The sequence below is a fragment of the Gymnogyps californianus genome, chromosome 12 (assembly GCF_018139145.2).
Source record: "Gymnogyps californianus isolate 813 chromosome 12, ASM1813914v2, whole genome shotgun sequence".
NCBI classification, from domain to species: Eukaryota; Metazoa; Chordata; class Aves; order Accipitriformes; family Cathartidae; genus Gymnogyps; species Gymnogyps californianus.
The window spans coordinates 15,298,956-15,314,736 of NC_059482.1; the positions used below are offsets into that span (position 1 = coordinate 15,298,956).

The following is a 15,781-nucleotide window of genomic DNA, read 5'->3' on the forward strand; positions in this document are numbered from 1 at the left end:
AGTGGGAGGCTCATGATGGCACACTGCAGTTCTACACTCTAGAACAAATTATACCCAGAGAATAGTTGTACACGGGAGAACAAATTCTGATCACGCTGTTCGCTTCGAAAGAGCTTAGAAATCACATGCATATTCATATGTAAAATTCTAAAAGTATTTCCCTTCCAATAAAGTAAACACACACACTTCAGAAAAGCTTGTGTGTGCTTCATCTTACCTGAACCTATATGTCCTGATCCAGGGATCCCCAGTAAGCCACAGATAACACTGGTGAAAACCACTGTGTTAGACCAGTTCCCTAGGCAGTCTGACAAGCTGGGTGAGCTCTGGTTTCTTTAATTATACCTCTCAGAGCCCATTCAACAGTTAAATTAAGCAACCTACAAACTCTGCAAAAGACCTTATGCACAGATGTACTTCCCACTTAAGCTTTCTAAGCCACGGAAGTACTAGAGAAAAGAACCATACAGCCCTGGTTTATCACCATTTCTGTATGTAACCAGCCTTCGCACACACCTTCCACAACCGAGGACCATCCAAATGAGCAAGGAATGAAAATGAGCAGGAATCTGTGAACCAGACCATTGAGATTAGCACACAAGGAAGAAACTGGATAAAGCTATAAACTGTAATTTACCAAGCCTAAACCTGCCCAAAGCCTCTATTTTCATCACTCTTGTTAACACAAAAGATGAATAATACATCATGACGGAAAAGTCAGAGAAGGTCATTTTTTATAGCTATCTTAAAAACTACAAGTTAATCACAAGTAAAAGTGTTAACAGTGTAATACATTTAACCCACCAAACTATCAAACCCATACAATTACAAACCAAGTAAAAAAACCCTACAGAACTGGAAATAAAGTTTAAAGATATTTTTAGTTACAAAAGCTTTACTATGGGTAAAAACCCCTATAATGCAATATTCGTTACGTTATCTTTGTTCGCACACACTGGGAATAAGTCTCTAAGCAACAGTGACAAACTAAGGTACAACAGGTGTCATTTTTAAAAGTATTAGTTCCTACAACACAAATTATTCAAAAGATTGTACAAATTTGAAAAAGTTCAACCAACAGAAAGGGTGAAAAGGGAAAAATGTATTTTAAGATTTCCTAGTTCTACATCAAGAAAAACTCTGTCCTTGATGACATCAGAACGCACCGACCTGTTGATGAAACTATTCTCAACACCGTTCTGGGGAAGGGTGAAATACACACACTATGGAGATCTCCCGAGGGACACGACTTCACAGCTCCTACAAAACCAGCTTAAAATACTGCGCATAACGCAATTTAAAAGCCACTACCTTTCCCCTTGTTGGTTTTACTTCCCGGCAAGCATGCACACAAGACTCCCTTCCACGAATACAGAAAGCTGGAGGCCGATCTCCCCGTCATAGGGAGTGAAGGAGCTCATTGCGTTTCCGCGCAGAAGAGATGGGCTCGGGCGGCCCGGAGGGCGCGGGGCGGCTGGACGGCGCAGGCCGGGCGCTGCCCCCGGCGAACGCCCCCGCGATCCCCAGCGGGACCCCGCGCCGCTCCGCCCGCTGTTGTCGTCACCGCTTCGGGCCCGACTCCCCCCATTTACGGCCGCGCACACTCCGCATCCACCGGCTACATCCACGCTCCGGCCCGGCGCCCCAAAATGGTTCCCCGAACTTCCCCCGCCGCGCCGCGCCGCGCCAGGCCGGGCCGGGCCGGGCCGGCTCCTCCCCGCCGGCGCTGCCCCGCGCCCGGCTGCCGGCCAGCGGCTGAGGCAGCGCGGCCCGGCCCGGCCCTGCGCGACGCGGCCGAGCCATTGGCCGCCCCGGGCTGGGCCCCGCTCCCGGCCCGGCGCGAGCCCCGCCCCGCCGCTGCCCGGGGGCCGCGGGGGCGCGCAGGGGAGGGCGCGGCGGCCCCAGGCGGCCATCCGCACTCGAGGGGAGGGCCCGGCCCGGCCCGGCCCGGCCCCGCATCGCCCGCGGAACCGGGACCCCGCCCCGGCCGCGCCGCCGCCGCGGAACCGGGGGAACCGATCCCTTCCGAGTGACAGCGCCTCTCCCCCACAACAGCCACGCCGAGGAGCGCGTCCCGGCCTCAAAACACCAACCACATCGCCTCCCACTTCTCGCACGCTCGTACGGAAGCTTGCGTATTCGTACATACCGCTCCCTTCGCACGTCACCTCAAAGTCATGCGGAGCAACAACAGTGTGTGCTTTACACCTGTCCCAACTAGTTCTTTTTCAGAGACCTAAAGATTGACGGATCTGATCATCTTCCCTAAATAATTGTTTTTAAAAGCTATCGATTCCACTCAAAACTCTTCTAATACATGAATTTCACTTCCTGTTCCTGCTATTTCAAGGATACTGCTCAAATTAGCGTTTTCCAGTGTGGATCTATACCCATTGAACGGGAATTTTCTCCATTTGTATAAAGATTATTCAATTAAGCAAAAGCATAATAATCTCAAGGAAAAGAAAAGACCAGCAGATGTGGAACAATGTGGCATATTTGAATATCCACATGGACTATTAAAAAAATTAGAACAGTTTAAGGATAAAGGAGTTGGAAACCAAGTCAACATACTTGCATGATGCACACGCTGGGCTCAGAAAAGCTTAGGCATTATAGAATACAGATGTAATGACGATAAGATCATGGAAGTACAAGTTTCAGTGGAGGCAACAGAAGAACACACTGCAATAAATTGTTTTGGTCATATAAAAAGTAAGGCTACAGTATCTGAGTAAAGAAAATTATCTTTAAAAATGCTTTCCTACTATTTGAAATTCAAGTCCTGTTCAAGGAAGACTGTGGAAGCTTGTATCAGCACTACAACACGTGCAAATAATGCTGAAGTACTATTAACAAAAACTACTAACTTGATACAAGGTATGCTTCAGCTTCACCCCCAAATGTGCAATATACAACATCCCCACCAGTTAAGAGTCAAGAAAGTTTCCAAGTAAAACAGAAAAGCTGAAGAAAACCAGCACAGAAATGGCTTTCGAGAAACTAAGAGCGTGTTCTGAAGTGTTTGAAACATGCCCTACGCTTCCTCTCCTGCAGCAAAGCACCTGTCACCAAAACAAAACCACGAGCCCTTCGACGGGTTAGCTAATGCTGTATGCTCTTTGCTATGCTGTGATATAATGCACAATGCCTGAAGAGAGAAAGCCTTTGAAACCCCAGGTGGGTAAAAAAAATTACAGTGAGAATGGGAAGACGCAATCAATTCACTGTTTAAAAAGCTCAGCTGAGGTGCAGACATAAGGAAAGCAGTTTCAAGAGAAGTTCAAAAAGACGACGTACCTCACATGCCACGGAATTAACAACAGTATATAGGAATAGACCAATACGCTTTCAGCTTCTCGTCTTTCAAAGGTGTTAGCTTCAGACACCATTCTAGAAATCACATCTCCGGCATTTCACTGAAATATGGGGCACCTTTGACAAGTTCAAGTTAACACCATCCACTTTTCCAAAATCTTCACTCATATCAAATAGATCAGACTTGGGTTTAACATTTTAATTTGCTTTTGAGAGGGTAACTGAATTTTAGTTTTGGAAAAAAAAACCCACAAAACTTCTGTATACCCATCTTAATGGCTGGACGGGAAAAAAAAAAATCTCATTATATAATGTTGAAGAGTGATGCAAGGACAGAAAAAAATGCCTTATCACAGATGTCTATATGTGATGCAATAAAATCTTTTTTCAATCACATTTCAGAACTAATTGAATTCAGAGACTTCCATTCAAAATGCATTCTTAATGCACTACAGCCATCAACAAAGCAATAGAAAATCTTTCAACTTTTTCAACTGTACAATCATTTGCAAATGAGACTTTCTTAAAAACAATACCCTGTTACTGAGCACTGGAAATGAGAACGTTTCATGACAGTGTTCGAAGTTGTGAAAAACACTGACAGGTTACTTTTTTCAAGATGCGATATAAGCCAAAGAATGTGAAATCCCAAAAGCTAAATGAACTGCTGAAAATACTCATTAAACAGGTGTAAATAAGAACTCAAAAGAAGATACAGAAAGATTAGCCAATATCATCAGATCTGTGTACAATTCACTATTGATAACTTCCATAAAATATTATGAACAATAAATATTTTGTAAAATAGTATAAACAATAAATTGAAAAGATTAAAGAGTCATCAATATGTCTTTGGTCACAGAAGGAAGGTTTCATGAATGCAGCAGAAAAAAGAAGCGTGTGTATATTTAGAAACAAGAAGGGGAGGGTGTAGACATACACAAGTATACACAAGGTACATAACATCATGCCCAAGAAACTGCAAGTGTTACTGATACAGAAGTCCCGAGCGAATATTATCTGGAGAATGAAGGTAATTAAAAAGCACACTTTGTTCTGATTAAAAAGGGGCACCAGTGTATTTTAAGTAGGGAACTTTCTCGCACTTTTTAAAGTAGCATTAGGTTAATTTTATATTAAAAATTCTTAGGATACCATATTTCTTGTACCATAGCTGCTCAATTATGAAAAGTCTTAAACTGCTGAGGACAACATCTATAGCACTACGGAAAACCCAGCTTTTCAACTACATGTAATTACTATTTCTGAAAATAGTTTTCCAAGGAATCTACCTTTCCTCTGTCCCCTCTTGCACTCATAATCGTCAACATACAGCAAAACAGAAGGGGAAAAGGTTTTAGCAGGCTCTAGTGAAAATATTATATATTGCCCTCACCACCACCAAAACCACACTTCAGCAATCAAACACATATAACATTAAGTGTATTGTGCACTTAATGTAATGTGTCTCAGAGAATAGCTTGTGAATATTTTTTTAAAAAATTAATATTTTTAATTTCAATTTAAATTTTAAAAGACATTTTAGGGCCCAAGGTTTTTCCATTTTGAAGTCTATCAATTTATCTCATAGCTCTTGGGAGATGTTAGATCACAAAGGCCTGGCATGGTTAATATCAAATGCATGCCTGCTCCTGCAAACATGGCAACATTGGACACAGAAATGTACATCCCTGCTTATATACAGCCTCTGTACCTACTGGCCTACTTCAAAACTTTTAGAAGACAGTTCACGACATAAATTATTAATCAACTACATAACACAATTTAGTCTCTATACACTCTGGTTTTGATTCATGAATTATGAATTTTTTCATCCCTTCCAGACACTGTTTTCTTTTGTGCCCTTAACTATACGCTATTTGTTATTTCAGACACCTCGGGGCTTCTCTTTTCCTGCATAATAACCAAAAGCCAAAGCAATCCAATGTAACAGAATATTATAAAACAAGACAAAAAAATTTTACAAAATTGAGGCAAGTCTCATGATGATTTCCTTTTCCAAAATGTCATCTGTCCAGTTCATCTCCTCTTCATACAAAATTACAACAATTTCCACTACCTTGTCGTGACCCAGCCTGCCTGAAATTACAGGTAGTTTTTTTCTTGCACCTCAAGACATGCCCTACCAACCCTTCTTTCCAATCATCAGGAAGGGAAATCCCAATGGATTTATATAATCATGGAATCAGTCATCCTCTTCGTGGCTACCTCTGCAGTGAACCACCAGACCTTAATGCTCAATGTTTCTGATGCTATCATGTATGTTCTCTTGCACACAATATGATCACCAATTGAGTCATTGCTAGTGGGCAATCCAGATCTCCAAATTCAACACGTACTATGTGGCAGATGCAGGTATAAACAGCACTATGTAAACACAAACAGTATTATTATGCCCATCAAATTATAGTGACCTGTTTCTAATCCAATACAAAAACTTGAGCCTTGGCTAGCGCTGTTTGACTGCTGCTTCATCACTATCATTAACCATTTCTTCTGCCTATTTATGCCAGAATATTAAACATCAACCCAGGAGGTGTTTTTCTAGCTATCAAAGATTTTCTTTCCAAGAACTTTATAATGTAAAATTAAGAAGGAACAGTGTCCTATAGAAGATATACAACAACCACATAAAAAATATATTAGCAAGCAACCACTACCATGACTATAGCATCCATTTTTAAATGCAACAAAGAACTTAAATCAGTTCAGAAAAGTGAATAACCCATACTCTAGCCAACCAGAATTTTCCATATTCTAGAGAATCAAGATCCAAGTTAGCATGCAATATTAGAGAATATACTGCTATGATACTCCACTCCTGCAAAGAAAGACAACCTGAGGAACAAAGTTCAGAGAAAAAGTGACTAACTGATAAAACCCCAAATTCCATTCTAGAATGAAAACTAGAAATATCTGATCAATAGCAAAAACCTGAGTTTGGACCACTCACTCTGTACTATACAATCAGAGAATACCCCAGCTTTCACATCTTATAAATATACATAGCATTAAATAAGAAAAGAGGTTTCTTTGTAAATTCAGACCATCAACAAATTATAAAGCAAAATAGGATGTTTATCTCCCCCATCTTTTGAGCTTGGAAGGAGAGGAAGCAGGACAGAAAGCAAAAGCCAGGGGAACTATAAAGGAAATTCCTGAAAATTCAAGCTATACTAAAACCAATTTATCAAATGCCACCACTAGAAAAAGAAAATGCAGCAATACATTAAACTGGTATAAGCAACAATAGCAACAATTACTGATATGTGGTAATCTATTGTAATAAAAGAAAGTTGAGCCGCAAACTAGCTAGTGAAACCACCTTTCCCATTATATATAGTTAAACAAAAATACAGAGAAAAAGAATCATTCTTTAAATATAAATCAAAACCAAACACTTGCATTAAAAAGATCATGGACCACTTCCAAATTGGACTTTACCATATTTTTCCTTTTTAAAAACAAGCTGTATTGGGTTTGCATGGCAAGGTTTTAGTAGCGGGGGGGGCTACAGGGGTGGCTTCTGTAAGAAGTTGCTAGAAGCTTCCCCTATGTCCGATAGAGCCAATGCCAGCCAGCTCCAAGTCGGACCCGCTGCTGGCCAAGGCCGAGCCCATCAGTGATGGTGGTAGTGCCTCTGGGATAACATATTTAAGAAAGGGAAAAAGTTACTGCACAGTAGCAATTGCAGCCGGAGAGAGGAGTGAGAAAATGTGAGAGGAACAACTCTGCAGACACCAAGGTCAGTGAAGAAGGAGGGGGAGGAGGTGCTCCAGGCGCTGGAGCAGAGATTCCTCTGCAGCCTGTGATGAAGACCATGGTGAGGCAGGCTGTCCCCCTGCAGCCCATGGAAGTCCACAGTGGAGCAGATATCCACCTGCAGCCCACGGAGGACCCCACGCCAGAGCAGGTGGTGGCCCGAAGGAGGCTGTGATCTCATGGGAAGCCCGCGCTAAAGCAGGCTCCTGGCAGGACCTGTGGAGAGAGGAGCCCGCGCTGGAGCAGGTTTGCTGGCAGGGCTTGTGACCCTGCAGGGGACCCATGCTGGAGCAGTCTGTTCCTGAAGGACTGCGCCCTGTGGAAGGGACCCACGCTGGAGCAGTTCGTGAAGAACTGCAGCCCACATGAAGGACTCACACTGGAGAAGTTTGTGGAGGACTGTCTCCCGTGGGAAGGACCCCACGCTGGAGCAGGGGAAGAGTGTGAGGAGCCCTCCCCCTGAAGAGGACTGCCAGAAACAACGTGTGATGAACTGACCGCAACCCCCATTCCCCATCCTCCTGCGCCGCTGGGGGGGAGGAGGTAGAGAATTCGGGAGTAAAGTTAAGCCTGGGAAGAAGGGAGGGGTTGGGGGAAGGTGTTTTTAAGATTTAGTTTTATCTCTCTTTATCCTGCTCTGATTTGACGAGTAATAAAGTAAATTAATTGTTTTGCCCATGACAGTAATTGCTGAGTGATCTGTCCCCTGTCCTTATCTCGACCCATGCACCTTTCGTTGAATTTTCTCTCCCCTGTCCAGCTGAGGCGGGGAGTGATAGACTGGCTTTGGTGGGCACCTGGCATCCAGACAGGGTCAACCCACCACACAAATAAATAACTTACCTCGCTGACACTGCTAAATCCCACCTACTACAGAGGTGTGAAGATGGTGATACAGAAATACTGCTCAAAGCTGTATACTGCACACTCTTGCACTGTACCTGAAGTGGTGCTCTGTGACAAAAGCCTTCTCTTTTCTCCATTCACTAGCTCTGTATCCTCAGTGCCAGTATCAGTAGTCAGTCAATGGCCAGAGCCTTCCTTGACACAGGACACCTGAACCTCTAGCATGCCCACACATGGAACCTATAGCATGACAAACTATGGTATGAACTCAAAACAGCAGCTGTCCCACACTAGCCTTCTCAGATACCAAACTGAACGTGCCTTTCTGCAGCCTGCCATAGTTTGAGCACAGTAAAGCTAATCGAGATAAAGCAGAAGTACAGGTTTCAAAATAAAGATGGCAGAAACCACAGAATCTAACAAAATAAAGAAAAACTTCATATGAAAATACAGACAACTCTATGCAAACAATAAATAACAGGGAAAACTGTTTTTATTTTTTAGTAATATCTAATTCCTTTCACTGTGCACATAGCACACTGAACTGAGGTGCATCAGGATCATCTTCCAACAATAATTCAGACCAGTAATTTCTATAAACATAGGTAGACAGTTACCTCTTTAAAAGTTCCAGACACAGCATGTTGCAATAAAAAGGCAGGCAGGCATACAGGAGGACCAGCTAGAAAGTGAATTATTAACAGCACCCAAAAAAAAAGCAAGTTATTTTTCATGCTGTAACATATACTACCATTCAGAAGTATCTAAAGCAGGAAGCACTTAATTCTGTTCTACAAAATATCATAGATGGGCTCTGTATACAATTACACTCTATTATTTAAAAAAAAAAAAAGGGGGGGAAAAAACCTCCCTCTGTAAATGTTAACAGCAAATCCTACCGAGTGTGACAATTTGGGGGCTGTGTTTCTTTCCTCAGTCTGATTTTGCAAAAACTATATTCTTCACTGCATACTGTAATTGCCATGCAATATTGCATCACCATTCCTGTGTCTGTGGCAGACACGGGGAAGAGGGTGTGGCATGGAAATGCCTACCTTAATTCAATAAGGCTAAACCAAAAGAAGTACCTGTACTTTGATGCATCTTCACATACAAAGTCTTTCTGCGATAACTATTCCAATTCAAATTCCAGACCTATTTTATGCTCAATATTTTTCCTGCATAACTAAATAGTACTAGGGAGCAGACCATCAAAATAACCAGACCTGATCAAGGAGCACCTGGCCTGTGAAAGAGACTGATCATGACACAGAAAGTCGCTCTGTAGGAGGAGTCAGGACAGGATTACATACGTTGACTATTTTTATAAAGATCTCTCCATCTTGTGCATTACTTAGGTTCATACATATTTCCATCTTAAATAATAATTTATTCTTGCAATCCTTAATTTGTTCTGTATTCCTGTATGCAGTCCTGATGACAGTGGAGCCCTGTGAAGAATGGCAATCTGACCTGTGAATGGCAAACACATAGGGGAGGGCTTGGAGAACTGAGATACTGATTCCAGAGTACAGACCTTGGTGCCCCAAGGTATGTCAAACATGAAATCTACACAGAAGTACATCCAGCATCACAGAGCCCAGAGTAGTGACACTAGAAGCCTAACTTTTAACTCATCAGAAATTACTAATTTTTCAGAACTTCTAGTACTAACCTGCATAGAATCTCTAGTCATTTTGAGGGAGAGTTTTTACAAGTTGGTTGTTTTGTTTGGTTTTTTTTTTTTTTAAATCCAGATATTTAATCTTCAGAAGCAAGAACATTTAGAAGAATGTCAGATAAAAATGTTTTCATTTTATCACACACACACACAGAGTAAAATACACAACATTTTAAACGTAAAGGATCAAGTCCATATTTTTAAAATGGACATTTCTACATTTTGGAAGTAAGATTTTCTTACTGTGGATACCTAATTCGAAAGGAAAGCTCTGGAAATCTAAGATGGGGCACAGGTTTTTGTGTTTTGTTGATATACTGCAGGTAGAAAATAAACAGCATGGAAATTATTTACACTGTAACAAATATAAGACCTTAATAAAAGAAGTGCAAAAACGCAGTGGCATTTTCACATTTCTGATAGTTCCAAACTTTTCAGTACTTAATTTCTTTAAACTCCCATCTTCTACATGTCTTGTGTTTCTAGCATCCATTCTTTGACGTACATGTGCCTCCATTAAAACCAATACGGTTTACTTAAGTGACTTAAGTTTTCCCCACTCATCAGTTCTGAATCTGTTTCTGTAGTATTATTGCACAAGGATTCAACTGCCACCATTAAAAAACTTTTTTTAAATCGTTATTACAATGTTACTCAAATTCTCAAACTTGGCTACTGACAAGTCTACTAGGGTCACACTCCTGCACAGAGCAACAGCTCTACTGCTTTTCATGAAAACATTAGTTTCAGACAGTAGCTTTATCTCACAAATAAGAGCACTCTTCCAGCAAGTGTTATCAACCTGAGGCACAGCAAACAGAAATGGGTGGAACTGCTGACTCCACAGACCACCATGTTACATGAAAAGATTGAGTATTCCTTGAAACCATGGTGGGGGGCTGGGGGAAGGATTAGTGGTACTAGAGCAGCAGTCTGTGGCATGGGAGACCTGGATTTAGTTCCTGCTCTGTCACAAGTTTCTGAGTCACCACAGGCAAGTACTTCCCTGCCTTTCACACGTTTTAAAATACCGTAAGTAGCTGTGAGTCTCAGACGTTAATGCAAAGGGAATGAATTAACTTGATAAAGATACTAAAGTAACTCTGTAGACCCTATTCAAATTTACTTCAGGTTAGTAATAACTAAATATCATTATACACTAAAGGACACTATGTTAAATTATTTAACATCTCAGTTTTTACAGTCAGCAATAGTCAAACTTCAATCATTGTTTACTTTCCAACTCCTGCTCACATATGGATAACTACCCTCTATTCATTCCAATATTTTGTACATCAAAGAGACAAATCGGGGAGACATTGGCAACACCCTTCTCACTAGTTCTATTGTATTTAATCTGAAGGCCTCCTTCTGAGACATCAACTTCATACTGACATTTTATGGAAAGCAAATAAAGTAACCTTTCTTTAGAGGGATCCTTGTATTACCAAAAAAATTCCCTCAGCTTTCTTTGTGAAGATCCAACTACCCAGCTTTTGAAGCAAGTGATTCAAACTCAGCAGAAAAAGAGCTCAGGCAAGAGAATTATATGTTCTTTTACTGCCATTAAATTCTGATCAGGTATATCTCAAATGCTAAGTAAAATGCACTCACTATTTCACTTATTTGTATTGCTTGGGAAATGCTTCATGGCATACAAAATTAAAATTCAACCATAATCACTCTGAAGTCAGTCCTGAGTCTGCATCAGAAAATAAAACACAAGATATTATAAATGGTTTGGAAATGACAGGAGTAGATGTATCTTTCTGCTACTTCATGCTCTCTTTATCAGCACTTTCTAAATTCAACACCTATCACTACGTCCTTCTCCGCAAAATATTGTCCTCTCTTCTGTTATGTCATTAAATCAAAACTTGAGTCTATGTTGCAGTGCTGAATCTCAAACAGCAAATCCTAACAATGACTCACTATCTAGAGTGTAACTGTAAACTTCAGTACTTTTTAGCATTTTTCTTTTACAGGAGTGTTACAAAAATATATTAGGTTGGAAGATCAAGCATTAAAAAATTAGGAAATAAAAAATTTAAAGTTTCACAGGCAACCCTAAGTCTACTTCCTCATAAGTATATTAAGGAACAGCCTTCATTAAATAATCTTTTTCCCCACACTCAACTTCTTTAGTAAATAAGCACCTGTACATCCATGGAAGAATTATGATTGTACAAGGAACAACAACTTTTCCTTAAATGGAACACCTGATTTTAAAATAAAGCTGTTTAGGGCAGCAGCTGGTTTTAATATGCATAAAAGTGCTCTTAAAATTACTGCTTTACAGGTGCTGTTTTAGAAGAATGTCCTTCTCAACTTCTATTATGGAATGCATACTTTTTATTTGTAAAATTTCCTTTCTAATGACTATATTTGACCTAGCACAAAGCCAGACTAAAATTTTATAGTACACCATCAACATCTGCCAGCCAAATTATTCCCCAGTCACACCTGTGCAACCAGTCTTCAAATTACACCCTTAACATACTTGCGTAATCACACAGATACCGGCCATGTAGAGATGAACCCTACACAAATTAACTCTCAACTGTGTTGACACCTTCATGCACAAAAAAGGGGAAAAAATTCCTGTGAATGAAAGTCTTTTTGTGACTCTAATGATTTTTTTATATATATATTATACATATATATGTGCATATATATTTCAAAATAAATTCAGAAATCAAAAGATTAGTTAAGCAGAGCATTTTCACAGCTTTTACAAGACGACAACTGCACATGCACATAAGAAGGAAAGGAACAAGACTTAAGACTCATATATAGGCAAAAGTGAACAAATTTACATGAATTTAAAAAACTAGCTTTAGTTAAAGATGAGAAGTTTATCTTCCACACCTTAAAGTGGGGTTGTATATGTGTCAATGCACAAATGCATATCAAAGCACGTTTCAAACATGATTTCCAAAACAACATTAGGTAATTTAAGAAGATTAAAAAATATCTGATCATTAGACTGTAGCAAATTCTGAGTCCTATGTCTGGTCAAAAAAAATGACAGGAGGTAGTGAGGTTCCAAAAAAAAAAAAAAAAAAAAACCCAAAAAACAAAAACCCAAAAAACCACAACCAGAGTCCATTTTCACAGATCTGAGGACAGGATTAAGGTCTTGGTTCTAAGCTGATACATGCAGTTATAGTCATTATCTTTCAAAGATAAAGAAGCAACATTACATGTTTTAAAAGTTCTTAAATATTTTAACAGCACTTTTAAGAACTGCTCAGTTACAGCATGTCTTAAGAGCTTTCAGATATCATTACAAACAACTGAAGAAAACGGTTCATCTATAGCATGAAGAACAATCCACCAGATACAGGCTCCACGACTCCAGGCATGCCAACACAGTATGTCAGAGTGCTATTCCACCATTTCTACAACAAACAAAAGCAAGCTGCCACCAAAATGAATGGTTGTGCTGCCTGCCTTTTACCCATTAGTTTTCTTTCTTTTTAAGGTAACATATTCAGCAAAATCAGTCTTGCACAACTACATGAGTGCTTACACTGGCACATCAGGAAGACACCAAAACCAAGTTGGCAATGGAGGGCGAGACCATTCTTTCTTAGCTGTAAGCCTACACTTACACTGATCCCGAGTGCACCCACAATGACAGCGGATGACATCTCTTGCAGCAGCACTGGCTCTTACGTTACCATGCAGCAAGCTACTCTGGGAAGTGAACCAGATAATAGTTACCCATTCCTCACAGGCAATCCGTTTTCAACTAAACTTGGGACTAAAACTGGCCCGTTTCACATTCACATTGGTGACAACAACATTGCAAGTTATCACTGGCAGCCTGAACAGAAACTGTCTTTAGCTACTGCAGAACTCTAGCCTGGATGTGCTACAGCTTGTACAGTGCTACATCTTCTATTATTTCTTCTTTCCTAACACTGATGTGTTAACAGCAACTAACCACATATTTTAGAAATAATGCTAACTGACTTTTAGAAAAACCATAGGAAAAACTAACTTTTAAAACCCACTTCAAACCTACATCACATTTCAGCATAAAGCAACATGTACTAAGATTTACAAAATAGAACTTAGAAGCCTCATATTTCAGCTGTCATCCCCTTGCAAAATACAGAAGACATAGAACCTTCCCTCATGAAAGATCTGTAACACAGAGCAAACAGAAACAACAGACAAGTCTTTTAATACACCTACATTTAAGCTATACACCAGCTCTAGCAATTTTTACATAAAAGAATTTATTTTCAAGCTTTCTCTCCTCTAATCTAACACTACATTGTTTTAAAATACTCCTACTCCAGTTAAAACCTTTTCAACCTTTTGACAATCTGTACATCAGCAAAATTTAACATACAATTTTCCTTCATAGATAGTTTTCCTTTAACATATTTCATCTGAACACATATTTGAAAATAACTCTTAAAAAGAGTGGCATTCTAAATGCTCCTCGACAGTGTTCAAAAAACCAAACATTTTTCAGTGGTCTTTCACCACTGTGGTCTTTCATCATCGACTAAATGAATTTTTGCTCTGTTTAGTACTATATGCAAGAACTGTAGGAAAGAACTTTAAAATATTAACTTAAAGACTTCGTGCCACACAAACCAAAGTTCAAAGAACTGCTGTTTCACTTTAAAGGAGCTGATGACTAATTCTTTAAGCGGCAGAAATTATCACTACACTCTCCTTGTTTTTCTTTGTGTCTCAGCAAGGTCACCAATTGTTACAAGAAAAGATACGAACCTGTTTCTAGATAAGACAAACAAAAAAGGAAATGGTCAACAACAACTGTCTGTAGATGAATCTGCTGCTCTTTTTACATCAATTTCCCAGTAGGAATATATCCACAGTAATTTTTAAAAATGCATTTCCAGATGCAAAAGGACAAATACAGTTTTCACCATTCAAATAATATTTTACTTCCCCACTGAAAACACAGTCAACCTCAGCTTCCACATTCAGCTTCTACAAAGAGAAACAAGTCAAAATCAGAAGTGCACCATTTGGTTAACTGTAATTATCTAGCACTTTATCTGATTGAAGTACTGTGAAATTAGTAACCAAATCTCTCATTATTCCTGTGATAACACAAAGACTCACCATTTTATAGATTAACTCAAACAGGCATATATTTAAAGTAGTTGTCCTGGGCATTACAGAAACATAATACGTAGTCTGGATTAGAATTAGAAAATATATACATATATGAAGCATAGCATAAAACTTAAAAGAATATTAATGGGGCATCCATGCTAGGTTTTGTCTTCTTTCTTTACCTAGTATAGTTAACAGCTAAACACACTATAGCATGGTATAAAACAATCCCAAGTCAATGACTTGGGAAGATTTTTGTTACGTGCCATTAAGTGCTAATAGAAAAAACTCAGGTAAACCTGCAGTAACATCTCACGGTAACAACACAGTATTTACGCATGTCTCCCCATTTCTAGTCCACGATGTGATACTGTACACAGAAGACATACACCAAAATTGCATTTTTATCATGACATTGTACATTTAAGACATGAACGGTATGTACGCTTTGAAAGAGAGTAAATTGCTTACAACAAATATTCTTATTAATGAAACAAAACATTTTATTAAGATAACAATGTCTCTACCTGTCATGTATTTCTGTTAGAGTCAAGAGAGATGTCTCTTACTATTTGTTTTTAATCACAACCAGTTTTTACTTTTCTTAATGCTGATTTTCCTTCAAAAACCAAAGCAACAAAAAAGAAAAAAATCCAGTAAAAACGATCTCCTGCATCTATGACGTTCGTGATGTTTAAGACTGTAAACTTCAGAGCAGAGATCCTAAGCTTTAGGCCCTAAGTGATGGCTGAGATGAACTAGAGCTTGCCAGCACCCTTACTTCACTGCTACTGTTCTCTGCAGCAGGTAGCACTTAACAGCACCAGCCAGGGATTCAGGTAAGTATAGTCAGCAGCTAGAAACAAAATTTTCACTTTGGCTTTCTGCAGACTGGGTACATGCATCACAACTGCAGAACTGAGTTTCTTATATGTATCCAGAATTTCAGATACCATTGATTTACCTTGACTATTCTGGTTCAGCTTAGCTCCTAAAAATGAGACAATCATTAAAGCAAAACACACCCTGATAATCTATTTGGCAAAACTT

General features: G+C 39.6%; 1 protein-coding gene across 11 annotated transcripts in view; it reads right to left on the reverse strand.

The window, feature by feature from the left end:
* SIAH1 (siah E3 ubiquitin protein ligase 1) overlaps window positions 1-15,781 on the reverse strand; it is a 77,337-nt gene that overhangs the window by 4,277 nt on the left and 57,279 nt on the right. Inside the window, exon 1 of one of the 11 annotated variants that reach the window (XM_050903776.1) lies at window positions 1,312-1,524. The exons of 9 other annotated variants lie outside the window; for them this stretch is intronic. In XM_050903776.1, the coding sequence (XP_050759733.1) occupies window positions 1,312-1,402 (91 nt within the window). In that variant the 5' untranslated portion in view covers window positions 1,403-1,524. Of the gene's footprint in view, window positions 1-217; window positions 454-1,311; window positions 1,525-15,781 lie in introns of those variants that run through there. One more of the 11 variants, XM_050903787.1, reaches the window with a different exon arrangement.